The sequence below is a fragment of the Rhinoderma darwinii genome, chromosome 6 (genome assembly GCF_050947455.1).
Source record: "Rhinoderma darwinii isolate aRhiDar2 chromosome 6, aRhiDar2.hap1, whole genome shotgun sequence".
Classification (NCBI taxonomy): Eukaryota; Metazoa; Chordata; class Amphibia; order Anura; family Rhinodermatidae; genus Rhinoderma; species Rhinoderma darwinii.
In genome coordinates, this window is record NC_134692.1 from 75,334,947 (window position 1) to 75,351,662 (window position 16,716).

The 16,716-nt window shown below is 41.0% G+C and overlaps 1 protein-coding gene across 1 annotated transcript in view; it reads left to right on the top strand.

Annotated features, from left to right (window-relative positions):
* Positions 1 to 6,152, top strand: part of WIPI2 (WD repeat domain, phosphoinositide interacting 2) — a 78,314-nt gene extending 72,162 nt beyond the window's left edge. The window contains exon 9 of the mRNA XM_075829964.1: positions 5,173 to 6,152. Coding sequence (XP_075686079.1) covers positions 5,173 to 5,285 — 113 coding nt within the window. The 3' untranslated portion in view covers positions 5,286 to 6,152. The remainder of the gene's footprint in view (positions 1 to 5,172) is intronic.
* The last annotated feature ends 10,564 nt before the right edge of the window (positions 6,153 to 16,716 follow it).

Consider the following 16,716-nt stretch of genomic DNA (forward strand, 5'->3'; position numbering starts at 1 on the left):
CACCTGTATAAAAGACTCCTGTCCACAGACTCAATTAATCAGTCTGACTAACCTCTACAACATGGGCAAGACCAAAGAGCTTTCTAAGGATGTCAGGGACAACATCATAGACCTGCACGAGGCTGGAATGGGCTACAAAACCATAAGTAAGACGCTGGGTGAGAAGGAGACAACTGTTGGTGCAATAGTAAGAAAACGGAAAACATACAAAATGACTGTCAATCGACATCGATCTGGGGCTCCATGCAAAATCTCACCTCGTGGGGTATCCTTGATCCTGAGGAAGGTGAGAGCTCAGCCGAAAACTACATGGGGGGGAACTTGTTAATGATCTCAAGGCAGCTGGGACCACAGTCACCAAGAAAACCATTGGTAACACATTACGCCGTAATGGATTAAAATCCTGCAGTGCCCGCAAGGTCCCCCTGCTCAAGAAGGCACATGTACAGGCCCGTCTGAAGTTTGCAAATGAACATCTGGATGATTCTGAGAGTGATTGGGAGAAGGTGCTGTGGTCAGATGAGACTAAAATTTAGCTCTTTGGCATTAACTCAACTCGCCGTGTTTGGAGGAAGAGAAATGCTGCCTATGACCCAAAGAACACCATCCCCACTGTCAAGCATGGAGGTGGAAACATTATGTTTTGGGGGTGTTTCTCTGCTAAGGGCACAGGACTACTTCATCGCATCAATGGGTGAATGGATGGAGCCATGTACCGTCAAATCCTGAGTGACAACCTCCTTCCCTCCACCAATACATTAAAAATGGCTCGTGGCTGGGTCTTCCAGCACGACAATGACCCGAAACATACAGCCAAGGCAACAAAGGAGTGGCTCAAAAAGAAGCACATTAAGGTCATGGAGTGGCCTAGCCAGTCTCCAGACCTTAATCCCATCGAAAACTTATGGAGGGAGCTGAAGATCCGAGTTGCCAAGCGACAGCCTCGAAATCTTAATGATTTACAGATGATCTGCAAAGAGGAGTGGGCCAAAATTCCATCTAACATGTGTGCAAACCTCATCATCAACTACAAAAAACGTCTGACTGCTGTGCTTGCCAACAAGGGTTTTGCCACCAAGTATTAAGTCTTGTTTGCCAAAGGGATTAAATACTTATTTCTCTGTGCACAATGCAAATAAATATATATAATTTTGACAATGTGATTTTCTTTTTTTTTTTTTTATATAATCTATCTCTCACTGGTAAAATTAACCTAGCCTAAAAATTCTAGACTGTTCATGTCTTTGACAGTGGGCAAACTTACAAAATCAGCAAGGGATCAAATACTTATTTCCTTCACTGTGTGTGTGTATATATATATATATATATATATATATATATATATATAATCCAAAAATCAGGCAGCACTCCAGGGTATAAGCAAGGTAGAAAAAGGTGCTTTATTGGTCCATATATGGACCAATAAAGCACCTTTTTCTACCTTGCTTATACCTTGGAGTGCTGCCGGATTTTTGGATTCTACTACAGCAGGTCTGTTAGCCCTGAACTGGGCAGGTCGGCACCCACCTACGATTTACAAGGCTGTGCGGCTGACATTGTATTTGGACTTCACACACACACATACATATATATATATCATATCATCATTCCTCGCTGAATTGCCTAACACAGCAGCACTGCGATGTTGGCCACAGCGGGTTTACACAGAGGCAGGACAGTTGTCCTGCCTCGTATAATTGAGGGACTAAAATGCATGGCGAAGCAATGAGTAAGTAAAAGAAGTTCATACGTACCGTTGTTGGTGACGCGTCCCTCTTGACATTCAGTCTGACCTCCCTGGATGACGCGGCAGTCCATGTGACCGCTGCAGCTTGTGATTGTCCCGTGATTGGCTGCAGTGGTCACATGGGATGCAACGTCATCCCGGGAGGCCGTACTTGAGGAAGAAGCAGGAGCTCTGGGTAAGTTAACTTTTAATACTTTTCACTCCTACGGTAGTCACTGTCCCGGGTGCTGAAAGCGTTACTGCCGATCAGTTAATGGACCGTGACTACCCTGACGTCGCCTAGTAACGCTCCTGTAATTACGGGTGCACACATGTAGCCACCAGTAATTACGGGAGCTACATGGACTTTAGGCCTCATGCACACTTCCATCACCGTTTTCACAGACGTTTTTCACGGATCCGTGTGTCCGTGATTGGAACCGTGTACTCCGTGTACACTTCGGTGTTTCAGTTTCCAAGAGGAAACTGAAACCCGTTCACACTATGTACACGATATTGTGAGCGCCGCACATGCTATTCCCTTTCCAGTGGTACTCACTGTCCAGGGTGCTGACAGAGTTGCTGCCGATCACTGCAGCCCCTTAACTCTTTCAGCACCCTGGACAGAGACTACCGCTGGACAGGGAATACCATGTGCGGCGCTCACAATATAGATTAATGGTTCATTAAAAAAACGTGCAACAAAAAAAAAAGTTACTACTTACTCAGAACTCCCTGCTTGCCTGCTTCTTCCTCAAGTCCGGTCTCCTGAGATGACGTTTCAGACCATGTGACCGCTGCAGCCAATCACAGGATGCAGCGGTCAAATGGACTGCCGTGTCATCCAGGGAAGTCGGACTGGATGTGAGAGGAGGGACGCGTCACCAAGACAACGGCCGGGGTAAGTATGAACTTATTTTTCTTAATATCGCTGCGTCCCAGCACTGATCAGCAGCCTCTTCTCTCTATCAGTGCTGACAGAGACAAGGGGCTGCCGATTAGTGCAGTATCTGTCTGTATGTGTACCTCTGCCCGCCCGGCCGTTGCTAGGCAACGACTCCGTCACACATGGACGGCACACAGATGCCTTCCGTGTGCCTTTAGTTTTTCTGACGGCCCCATTGACTTGCATGGGCCTTATGGTCACGGAATCTCGGACCAAAGTAGGACATGCTCTACTTTTGTCGGAACGGAGCAACGGGACTGTCAAAAAAACTGAAGTGTGCATGGCCCCATTGAAATGAATGGGTCAGGGTGCTGGCCGTCTGAAAAACGGCTGGCACCCTGAAGGAAAAGACTGAAGTGGACATGAAGCCTTATATTGGCCTGCCCGTGCTGTAATTACGGCCTGAAATAGGACATGTTCTATATTTTTCAACGGCCCGGGCACCTTCCCGTAAGCAAACGGGAAGGTACCCGTGGCCAATAGAAGTCTATGGGCCTGTAATTCCGGCCCGTGATTCTGGTCGTTTTTACGTTCGTGTGCCTGAGGCCTAAATCTGTAATGAATATATTGCTTCATTTAATTTCTTTTATGCTTCCAATAACATTATTTACACTCTCTAGCATATCGAGAGGTAGCAAATAAATTCATACTGAGAGGTATTTAAATAGTGAGCTTTTACGCTTTCCATACCGTAAGTCGACCTCCCGAGCAACGCCAGGTATAAAAGCTAGTATATACTAAGCTTGGTTCCCGTGCCGTATTTATGTACTGAGCTTGGTTCTGGTACCATATTTATTACTGTGCTTCTTCCAGTGCACACCGTGAATCTACAGGGTGGGCCATTTATATGGATGCACCTAAATAAAATGGGAATGGTTGGTGATATTAACTTCCTGTTTGTGGCACATTAGTATATGGGAGGGGGGAAACTTTTCAATCTGGGTGTTGACCATGGCGGCCATATTGAAGTTGGCCATTTTGTATCCAACTTTAGTTTTTTCAATGGGAAGAGGGTCATGTGACACATCAAACTTATCGAGAATTTCACAAGAAAAACAATGGTGTGCTTGGTTTTAACGTTCCTTTATTATTTCATGAGTTATTTACAAGTTTCTGACCACTTATAAAATGTGTTCAAAGTGCTGCCCATTGTGTTGGATTGTCAATGCAACCCTCTTCTCCCACTCTTCACACACTGATAGCAACACCGCAGAAGAAATGCCTCCCGATCTGACCCCTTTAGACTTTTATCTTTGGGGTCATCTGAAGGCAATTGTCTATGCTGTGAAGATACGAGATGTGCAGCAACTGAAACTACGGATACTGTGCTAGCATTTCTTCTGCGGTGTTGCTATCAGTGTGTGAAGAGTGGGAGAAGAGGGTTGCATTGACAATCCAACACAATGGGCAGCACTTTGAACACACTTTATAAGTGGTAAGAAACTTGTAAATAACTCATGAAAGAATAAAGTAACGTTAAAACCAAGCACACCATTGTTTTTCTTGTGAAATTCTCGATAAGTTTGATGTGTCACATGACCCTCTTCCCTTTGAAAAAACTAAAGTTGGATACAAAATGGCCGACTTCAAAATGGCCGCCATGGTCAACACCCAGCTTGAAAAGTTCCCCCCCCCCCCATATACTAATGTGCCACAAACAGGAAGTTAATATCACCAACCATTCCCATTTTATTTAGGTGTATCCATATAAATGGCCCACCCTGTATACTGAATGTGTATAAATAGGTCTATAATGAATGTGTAATATAGCGAGTGCAGGTAGAGACGTAGGAATGTATTTTATCTGCATGTATACACTGCAGATTTTATGCAGCATGTAATCAGGATTTTTATAAATAGATTGTATTAAACAGATTTCCATAACATGTGAACATAAAAATCATCAGTTTTTTTATTTTCTATCCGTCCTCTATCACGCTGTAGTGCGTGTGGGGGTGCTGTTTCACTGTTCGCCTTAGGGTCAGTTTAAACACAGCTTTTTGACGCGGAAACCGCGTCGGAAAACGCGCCGAAAAAATGCCTCCCATTGATTTAATGGGAGGCGGAGGCGCTTTTTTCCCACGAGCGGAAAAAGTCTTGCGAGAAAAAGAAGCGACATGCTCTATCTTCGGGCGTTTACATCTCTGACCTCCCATTGACATCAATGGGAGGCAGAGAAAGCGTATTTTGCTGCGTTTTTGCCCGCGGCGCTCAATGACAGCGGGTGAAAAACGTGGCAAACGGCGTGCAGGCGGATCAAAATCTGCCTCAAAATTCCAAACTGAATTTTGAGGCACAATTTTCTGCCTGCAAATCACTTTGTGTGAACATACCCTAAGGCAGCAGAAAGGCTAGGTGCACCCCTGTATACAACACATTGTGATACTTAGGCTGATGCAAATCAAAGTAAAAAAATAAATTCTGTTTATGTTCTGTTCTCTGACATGTAAAAACATTCGTTAACAATAATGAACATTTGATGTTGTGTGCTTCTCTATAGCCTTTTCTGATGAGCTTGGCGCTGTGGGCGGAGCAAACTTAGAAGATGAAACCTATTCTCTTCGACTAGATGAAGACAGTGAGAACCCACCCATGGTCTTGAGAACAGAGTGAATAACTATATTAGCTGTTCCTCAAAATTGGCACGGACTACAAGAAGATATTTTGGGATCTGCTGTGTTTGCTGCTATGGACTACTTTAGGGATCAGGAAGGATTTGAATGCACTTAAAGGCTATGTACACCTTTTTGAAAAAAATAATAATTTCGTAAAAAACCGTATCAGTGTGTTTGGTGCAACTTTTTCATTACTTTTTATTAAAAGATTTTTAAACTTTTTTAGATACAGCTGCTTTCTATCCTGGATACACAGCAGCTGTATCGTGCGCTGAGACGTGAATCCGTCAGGTCCGCGCCACTGACTGGTTCAGTGACAGTGGGTCCTGTGTGTCTCTGACATGCAGGATCGAGCTGTTATCGACCCAGATGTATGTTTATAACAAAGCAGCTGTATCTGAACAAGTAGCAATAGTTTTTAATAAAAAGTAATTACGAAGTTGCACCAACCCCGGTTTTATTAAAAATAAAATAAAATAATTCCTAAAGATGTACATAGCCTTTAAAAGTTCTGCAAAATACAAGTTGGGACTGAACAGTGTGAGAAATTCTGATATATTCACTTCACTTTCAATGCAATTTTAGCTCTTGTTTGGTTGCCAAAATAATATATGATCTGTTGCTTCGCATGTTGCTTTGTGCCAACTAATCTAGAAACGATCGAAACTGCTAAATTTGTTTGACTTTTGAAACCTTTTAAACCCTGTACATGTATAATGTATGTGTGTGTATGTGTATATATATATAAATATATATATATATATATACATACACACACACAGATATAGATATAGCACACACACATATATATATATATATATATCTATATATCTCTGTCTCTCTCTCTCTCTCTCTATATATATATATATATATATATATATATATATATATATATATATATATATATATATGCGCACACACACACACACACACACACACACACGTGTGTATATATATATATATATATATATATATATGTATGTGTTTGGGCCTGCTAAATTCATACTGAAGTTGGGTAGTAAAATTAATCTAACATATTTTAGGCTCTGACATTTGTGTCTGTTGTGTTCACTGAACTACTATCAAAGCAAATACATATTTAGTCGTCAGGAATTAGAAAAATACCCTTTTTTTTCCATAAACTGCATCACTCCTGTCTGATAATACAGCTAATCCCTATTTAAGTAAATCGGGCTAAATTCCTATACCAAACACAGCCCTTAGACAAGAGTGGCGCTGTTTTTTGGAAAATCTCGGATGACCTTCTTAATTTTTAAGATTGCTACAAACTTGCTCTTTGTTGTATGCCTTAGGGTCAGTTCACACAAAGTTTTTTTGGAGCTGAATTTGACACGGAAACTTCGTCGCAATCCGATTAAAAAAAACGGCCAAAATCCCCATCCCTTTTGGACACTCGCGGAAAAAATAAAGGGGGTATGTCCTGTCTTGTAGCGGTTTGAAATCAATGGGAAGCAGAAGAAACTGCAGCACTTGTCTCTGAGATGTTTTTTTTTGTCCGCGGTCCTTGCATTAGCTTCAATGGCCATAGGCGAAAACGCAGCGAAAAATATGCTTCAAAATTCCTGAAGGATTTCTGAAGCAGATTTTTTATGCCTGCAAAAAACTCTGTCAGCAGAAAGATATTAATCTGATATTTCATATCTTCCAAATTATAAACTATAAGGCCTAGTTCACGCTGAGTTTTTTGCAGGTAGAAAAATGTGCCTCAAAATTCCTTCAGGAATTTTGAGGCAGATTTTGAACTGCCTGCACTCTTTGCCGCTTTTTTTGCTGTGTTTTTCGGCCTCAGCCATTGAGTGCCGCAGGAAAAGATGCCGCGATAACCGATTTCTCTGCCTCCCATTGATGTCAATAGGAGGTCAGCGATCAAAACATCTGAAGAAAAAGAGCATGACGCTTAGTTTTTCCCGCGAGCATTTTTTTCTGCTGGCGGGAAAAAATCACCTTTTGTCTCCCGTTGAATTCAATGGGAGGCGTTTTCGGACGTTTAAGAGGCGGTTTCTGCATCAAAAACGGCGCCAAAAACTGGTTGAACATACCCTTATTCAGTACTTTGAACTTCGCGTTAATGTAGATAGAAAATATACACCGTTTACTTTTGATTCATACTAGGTTTCCCCTGAATATTATTTTTTCTTCCTCGTAAATACATCTGGTGACTCAAGCATAATGTTATACACCAGTTGTCTTAGCTGGAATATCAGAAATTACACAGTGCATTTACTACTGGGAGATCGTAATGTGGATTGTCAATTATGTGGTGAAATATATTTTTTATAAGGGTAAAGGATATTTTTTTTACCTTCATTTAATAATTAATAATTTTGTGCTTGGGTTTTCACAATGTCTTTCCTTATAACACCAGCCATTTGTATCCATCCCCTTGGGTACATTTCTGCTAGTGTAGGAAAAGAAAATTGAGCGTGACTAAGCCTAAATGTTACTTCTACTGTGAACTAAGAAATCTGCATTCACTTTGGGGCCTGTACAGTTGCCTCGGCATCCGCAACGCTTTTTCTGACACTGCATCTCCCACCACCGATTACAATATTTGGTGGAATATGCAGCTTGTTGTTGATGAGTATCATTTTCACTTCTCGTAGCCAATGTTGTGACAGGTAAATGGCAGAATAAACCGTACTCTACTCTGGGTTACATTGGTTTTTGGTTATAAACATGTTGTCCATTTAAGTAGAATATGGGCGTTTATAGGAAATCTAAATTCTATAAGGACAGATCAGATCTGTACCTTTATTATAATTTTCTTTTTGTGGAGTATCTAATCAAGGAAGAGCTAATGTTAACATAATCTTTTGACTGTAGCCATAGCATACATGTATAATTATCTAATTACATTAAATATGCTATTGTTCTTTACAAAGTAATTACACATAATTGGTATATTTTTCCCCACTTTAACTGGTTTTCTTGTTATAATATCTAGTACAACTTCGCTAATGTTCCAGTATGTCATTTGGTGTATATAATAATTTGTGTAAAGTTATATTCACTTTATTCTTCTACAGTTTTAAGACTTAAATCAACATCTACCACTCAGTTTTGCTCATCATCTTATCCAACATTAATGGATAACAGTTATAAAATAAATAAAAGAAGCAAAAATATGCTAACAAGATTCATTTATTTAACACAATGTGAGTTCATATAAAATCACTGAAAAAGGCCATACTTACTCATACAAGGGCAGGTAGAAACACCAGTTCTCAACCGGATGCAGACAAACCACTCTCACGCCTACTATTCATGAGGGAGGTGGCTGCTTAGTATTCTCATTGCACACAGATATAGCTTCTATAAGGGTATGTTCACACGGAGTGTTTTCAGCCGCTTTTCAGGCCGTAACCGTCTCGAAAAACAGCTGAAAAATCGGAAGCAGATTGCCTACAAACATCTGCCCATTGATTTCAATGGGAGATACGGCGTTCTGTTCAGACGGGCGTTTTTTACACTGTTTTTCAAAACGCCCGCGTAAAAAAAAAGTGCTTGTCACTTCTTCAGCCGTTTTTGGAGCCGTTTTTCATACCCTATTGAAAAACAGCCGTTAAAAATGCTGTGACTTTGATTAAAAAAAGGATGAAAATCAGGAGATGTTTTCCCTTGAAAACGGCACCGTATTTTGAGACGTTTTTTTATTTTGTGTGCACATACGTTTTGTGTGCCAGTCACACAGTTACATGTAGTGCACCATGCTGGCATATAGCCTATTAGTTATGCCAATACTATTACAGATGTAGCCAAGTTTATCTTGAGTCTGATGACTTGCTGCAGCGTGATATCACACAACAAAAGCCATTGAAAAGTCAAGTTAAAGTTTCTTGCCACTGTGCGTTAAAAGTCAAGATAAAGACTGCTACATCTGTAGTTCAGACAGGCTGGCCAGCACCTTATAAGTGTACCACACAAAGTACAGACACGCTATTCTCCCCCAAACAATACAAGCCCTGGCTGCATCCAGATTTCCATGATAAACAAATATCCATGATAAACATGAGGTGTTAATTGATATTTTGGCCAAAATACGGAAGCTCGCAACCCGTGTCAAGGGTCCTCATTGTATTGTGAGTCTCTACACTAATATTACAAACAAATCACTGCGAAAAAAACTATCTTAATTTAAAATCACTGAAAAAGGCCATACTTACTCATACAAGGGCAGGTACAAACACCAGCTCCCAACAGGATGCAGACAAACAACAATGCTACATAGTGGGAGTTTGCAGAGGTGCAAACTACTGTTGAACAGTCGCTCTCGCTCTTACTATTCATGAGGGGGGTGCTGGCTTAGTATTATCATTGCACACAGATATAGCTTCTATAAGTGTGCCAGGGCTTGTAATGTTGGGGGAGAATAGTGTGTCAATACTTTGTGTGGTACACTTAGAAGATGCTGGGCACCCCGTCTGATCTACAGTATGAACATCATGTGTTTTAATCTTAAACTTCAGTGAGCAGTTCCACTTTTAAACATAGAAGCAACACTTTCTATTTAGAAGTACGCAGTAGAAAAAAACATTGTGGTTCCAAATTAGATATTTTTTTAATATGAAAAGCTAATCTCCCTGTGCTGGTGGATATATGTTGCCAACAGTATACATCGTTTTAGTCTTTTGTATAAAAAATATATATATTTTCTGCTTTCCATTTAGGAACTACGATAAAAGGTCTGAAAACGGTGGTGAGTTAATAATCCTAGTATGCTATGGCAGGATTGAGAATTTTGTTCTAGAGCAGTGCTCCTCAACCTGGGAGGCGTCCATCAGATGTTTGTTGGATGTGGAGGCAGTTATGACAGAAGGGACTATATGCTGCACAGTTCTTTCTCTGGCTGCACCAATCTCTGGTTTAGCAACGTAATTGCCTCCTTTTGTGCTTCTTTTAAAGTTACACTTGATTCTGGAGACAAATGATAGGTGAATTAAGGCCCATTAAAAGGGTTTTCCAGGGAATTTTTTTTTTTTCTCAGGCTGTGCAGCGCACGAGCACCGAGGAGTTTTACTAATAAGAGGCAAATGGGGCTGGCATTGAGGAGACTGTGGACCGATAGGATGCCTCAAACCTGGGTGTACGTCAGAAGTCTCGGGTTTTGAGGCATCCTATTTGTCCACGGCTTCCTCAATGTCTGCTCCGTTTATTCTTTGCTTGTACTTGAATAGCGGCACAATTTCATTTGCATGCATGCTATTCCTCAGTGAAAATTGGGGAATAGCATGCACGCAAAGAAAATGGTGCTGCTATTCAAGTACAAGCAAAGAATGAACGGAGCGGACATTGAGGAGGCTGTGGACCAATGGGATGCCTCAAACCCAGGTGTGCATCAGAAGTCCCGGGTTTTGAGGCATCCTATTGATCCATGGCCTCAATGTCTGCTGTGCTCATTCTTAGCTTGTACTATATATATATTTTTTATATATATATATATATATATCACATATATTTAGGGATGATGGGGATCACATTAGATATCTGAGGTGCGGTCACAGGATTCTGTGACCGCACCTCATATAAAGCAGGTGGGCGGGATAAACTAAAGGGGAAGGGAGAACTAGTGGGAGGCCAATAGACACAGAGGGGGTGGAATAATTAGTAAAGAACAGTCCTGTGTTACGTAGGTCAGTGAGGTATCGACACAGGGCTGTGTGTATTCTAACTCTTGTGCACGAGCCTGTGTTGAGAGAAAAAAAGAGACAGATGAAAATCAGAACTTCCGGCAGGGCAGAGGTAGGGAGAATAGGAAGGAAAGTCTTCAGATTTAATACAGACTGTATATTAGCAACTTTATTAAATAGTTACATAGAATATTTGGTGAAAAGTTTTGTGTCCCCGGAAAACCCCTTTAACTTGAAATTGTCTTCCACCAATGTTGAGGCACAGGTATTCTCATTTCTTTTATGTTGAGGCCCCAGTAGAAAAAGGTTGAGAAGCCCTGTTATCTCCAGAATGGGCAACCAGAGAATGAAAGGACACTTCAGTTCTTGAACAGCTTTGGGACCACATAGCTGAAATATTAAAGAGGAAATTCAGTCCAAAAATTATCTTCTGATATGTCATAGATTCTAGTGCAACAATCACAAGGTGCAGTTTGTGATCTTGGTCACCACAGATCACTAGAATGAAAGGTTCACTATAGAGGTCATGCACTTTTAAGATCCCTCTTACTGAGAGTGTGATACAATATTCTAATCGAACAGACATTTTTAAGTAATGTTGGATTTTCTGTAACCAAATTCTATGAGTAGTGCTTGTGCAGTGGTCTGTGCACTCTGGTAAACCGTGGCCTTGTCCAAGATCACACACTGCACCTATATGTATGTATTATGGTCATAAGATCAGAAGATAATTTAAACAGGATTTCCCCTTAAACTATCAAACCAAGTCAATAAATTATGGTAATATAGAATCATCAGTTGAGTATGCTGTCAACATCAACGGGCCACTTAAAATCCACAAAATTCCAATGCAATATCTCTTCACTGTGTGAGACTTTGTTACTTTTTGTTTATAGTAATTTCCCGGATTTTAAGAAAGTCAGTGGGATTTTAACCCCTTAATGACGCAGCCTAGTTTGGGCCTTAAGGCTCAGAGCCCATTTTTCAAATCTGCCATGTGTCACTTTATGTGGTAATAACTTTGGAATGCCTTTATTAATCCAATACCAATTATTATGCCAATTCAGTGACCGATATACTGTGCACAGCATGTGGCACCGGAAACATACACCCCATAAATTGTAATATGGGTTCTGCCGGATATGGCAATACCCTACATGTTGCAGTTATGTGCTGCCTGGGCAAACAGCAGGGCTCAGAAGGGAAAGATGAGGGGGATAAGGTGTGCGGAGTGCATATGGGTAAATAAAACTGGGGTAAACTACAAATTAAGGGAAGTATGATAAATTTTAAAACACTCCTTCATACAGAGCCCTGGTTTTTCGGGACACGTGTCACATTGGTATATTGTGTCCCTCCTTATCCCCCTCTTTGAGCAGACTCTGCACCTCTTTTGAGTCTTTCCCTTCTTGCCAGTTTGGGGCACTTCTCCTAGTTGCCCTGGTACGAAGCGTATGGCCACGCTTCCAGAGGTACTGGATGCCCCCCCTTGCTGGTCCCTAAAGATTAGGTTCTTGATAACGACCCCTTGAAATTCCAGGTAAGTTTCCCTCTGGCCTGCACATCGACGTAGCACGTACGCATTGTACAATGCCATCTGTATGATTTGCACTACCAGCTTCTTATACCACACCCTGAACTTCTGCATAGCGCTGGAGGGCTTCAGGACTTGATCTGACCAGTCCACCCATCCCATGTACCTATTGTGGTCCGGGATGCAGTCTATTTTGGAGGTCTCTGTACTGGTACCTCGGTACTGGTGTGGCCCCATGTATTGTTGTCAAAATAAGGACATCTCTCCTGTACTTGACACACAATATGTTGCTACTGGATTGTGTCCTGCTCTCACCCCTTCTAAATGTTTGCCCAAGCTAGGCCTTTTAGATGTTTTTCCTAGCAGTGCTGCATGCCACAGTAATTCTGGTATCGAGGCACTTGAAGAGTGAGACACTGGTATAAAAATTATCCAGGTAGAGGTAGTAACACTGGTCCAGCATTGGTTTCACCGAATCCCACGCAATTTTTGTGTTTACTCCCGGTAAGGGTGGGCGGCATTCTGGGGGCTGAAAAGTGGTGTCCTTCCCTTCATATACCCTAAATTTGTAAGTATACCCTGATGCACCCTCACACAGCTTATACATCTTCACGCCATACCTTGCCCTCTTACTCAGCAGGTACTGGCGGAATTGAAGCCTCACTTTAAATTGTACCAGGGACTCATCAATAGAAATACACTTCTCGGGGGTGTATGCTTGGGCAAACCGGACACTTAAATGGTCTAATAGGGGTCTCCGTATATCCAAACTTTCAAAACTGGGGTCATCTTGGGGTGGGCACTGCTCATTATCAGCATAATCTAAGAAGCAAAGTATTGTCTCGTAACACCTCCTGGACATGGCCATGTAGTACATCGTATGTGTGGTACAAGTTGTCTGTGGGATTAGGCAAAAAAATTACAGTATGTGGGGTTCTTAGTAATATACTGTTGGGCATATAAATTTGTCTGGGACACCATAAACTCTATAAATTCATCCGTGAAAAAGTCCATCTCACTGAACCTTGCTGTATTAAATTTGATCCCTGGGCCTCCCGTATACTCGGGTGGTCATAATTGTCTGGTGAGGGGGTCCAAATGGGGTCACTTCACTCAGGCGTTTCAACTGCAGCGAGGTTACTTCTCTCGGGGGTTTCAACTGTGGTGGTGGTCCAGGGGCGTCTCCTATGGGGGTCCCTCCTCTTCATCACTAGATGAGGAGTTTGACAAATAAAAAAAAGTCCCACCATCCGACGAGTCTGTATCAGAGGCAAGAAATGCATATGCCTCTAAGGCAGTAAATGACCTTTGGGATGTGTTTATTATCCATGTTGCGCTTAGACACGTGTAAAAAAAAAAAAAAAAGGTTTGGGGTATACAGCAAAAAATATATAGAAATATTCTTTACTAACGAGAAGCAATAGGTTGCTACCTAAAGTACCCAAAAATGTTTTTTGTTTTTATAGAATGAGTTCACTTCCCTACACTAAACCTAACTAGGGTGAGAGTTCCTAACCGTAAACCTAACTAGATTTTTGTTTTTTAACTTCCCTGACGCTAAATCTAACTATGGCGACGATTCCCTGAAACCAAACCGAACTAGATTATTCCAAGCTTCCCTGACACTAAACCTAACTATTGTGATAGATCCCTAACACTAAAACTAACTACGGTGACGAATTCCTGACGCTAAATTCCCTGACACTAAACCTAACAATGCTTTTTGACTGTTCCCTGCACTAACTAACCCTAATCATGGGTGAGGAGAAGTTGGCACAACTGGCAGATTTTATTGGCAAAAAGTATGTGATGTGAAGCAGTTCAGATCAGTGATTACTTAAACTACTCTGGGTGGTGCTCAGCAGCAAAAGCAGAAACAAAAATCTGATACATGTAGTGGTAAGGTATATGAAAAAGCGGCACTGATACCCATACAGTAGTGATTTTTCTTAGATAAAAATGTGCTTAAGGGAATGGCAAAGCAGACAGCATAGCAGGTAATCCGAATACTACGATCTAAACCAAGTTTTTTAATTTTTATATTTTTCGTTTAATAGTTTTATATATATATATATATATATATATATATATATATATATATAATTAAAAAAAAACAAAACCCCAGAGACCAAAACATGTGGCCCTGAAGACTGCAAAGTGGTCAGTGATGGATCACTGACCAAAAGCGTAGGGGGTGAAAGGGAGACCTAGCGGGAACACGAGGAAGAGGATAACAGGAGTGGGAAGTGGCTGGAGGACAAAAACTGCTCTTAGCACAGCACAATTATTTTTTTTCTTCACAAACGCTCTTAACACCCGCTTTGAACGACTCACTAAGAACAACAGAGAAGTTCATGGCGGGTACAGCAGGATCTGATGTCAGCGATCGCCGCTATTGGTTAGTAGTCACTGACTGACCAGTAGCGGCGATCGCTGAGGTGGGACCATCGCATTTGGTCTCTGGGGATTGAGCTGCGATAGCCTGCTGTCGGGCACAGCAGTTATCACAGCTCATACACGCCCAGGGGAAAAATGGCGCTTTATTTGATCCCCAACGTACTATTACTGAGCTGAGCGCGAACGATGCGCTCAGCCTGATGTCCGTAGTACTGAGCAGAGCGTGAAGGGGTAAAAATAATCATCTTTTTGAGGCATATCCACCAACCTATAAAACTTGATATGAAATGACAGTGTTATTCATAATGTACAGTGCAGTTTCAAACTAATTTCAATGCAGATGCGTTTTTGCATCCTTATAATGGACATAAATCCTGACCCAACCCAGGGGTCTTAGGACCCAAACTAACATTAAATGAGGACATTTTGTTCAGATTATAGATACAAGTAATATGGCACAGGGCAGGGACCTCAAATTCCCCACAGCTGCTTTTCAAATCTGTTCTCAAACAATTTGCCCAGGCAGCACTATGTTCTCATTGGTAAAACCTAATTAAAAAATAAAGTTTGAGAAGACCTGTCCTAATGTATAAATGTAGGTGATTTGCCCCCAGCTTTCACTACGCTTGAAAAATTAAACATGGACTTTGGGTGGTTGCTGTGGGCTCTTTCTGACACTTTCTGATAGTTTTGAAACATGAGGATCATGTGTACACTCACTGATTCTGTAAATGCCCCGTTTGGCAATAGGCATATCTAGAATATGTATATAAAGAGAATATATATTGTTCACGCAGGATCAAATTGTTGTGATGAACCATAAATGAAACTTTGTATAGGTGCACGGAACAGTGGAGAAAAACATAGCTGACTGGATTCAATGACGACATCTCTCAGCATGGATTGGTAGGATTTCAAATTAGGTTTAGGTTTTTATTTATACATTTTTCATGATATTTTGAGGTTCTAATCTAATGTGCCTAAATATTGTGTGTGTGTGTGTGTGTATATATTATATATATATGTATATAATGTACCAAGTTCACCTATGATAGAGGAATTTCAGTAAGATTTAAAAAAAAAAAGAAAGAAATACCAAAAAATGGAGCCTTCTACTACCTAGGATTTGATCTTGTGACGTTCATACTTTCACAGCTACAAAGGAAATCTACAAAATGTTCTTGATCGTCCTAAAGATTGCTCCGGGAGGTATACTGGAACTTGTATCTTTGATTGAATTTATGTTGTATCATAATAAACAGTATCCAGCTAAATACTTGTGTGACATCATATTTTAATAACCTTATCAATGCACTAAAATTACAGCTCTGATTCTTACCAGTTGACTTGTGGTCACGACAACCTTAAAGATACATTCAGACCTTTTTGGGCAACTTGAGTAAAGTAAACATGGTATAAAGCAATGAAAAGCTGATCAATCTATTATTCCTGTAGGGATACACAGCAACGCACTCTTAGGCTAGGACATAGACAGCAAAGGGCATTTGAACCCTTTCCAATACATCATCACAGAACATCTCCCATATATGTCTCTAACAAGCCACCAGTAATTGTGAGATACAAAATTTACCTGCTCAGTCCCTTACATGCAATCTTTTTTTTATTTTATTATTTTTGTTTTAAACAAAAACAAACTGATAATCATTTACATCATATACAAATAAAAAAGTAAAAAAGAAAAACCGATAAAGTAAGAAAGGGAAAGAACAAGAATAGAAAACAAAGATATATCAGCCCATGGGCTTAACCCCCCCCCCCCCCTCCCCCCCGGAGACACAGACCGTTTTGGCCTTCTGGACACAGCCTATTTTTTTCAAATCTGACACGTC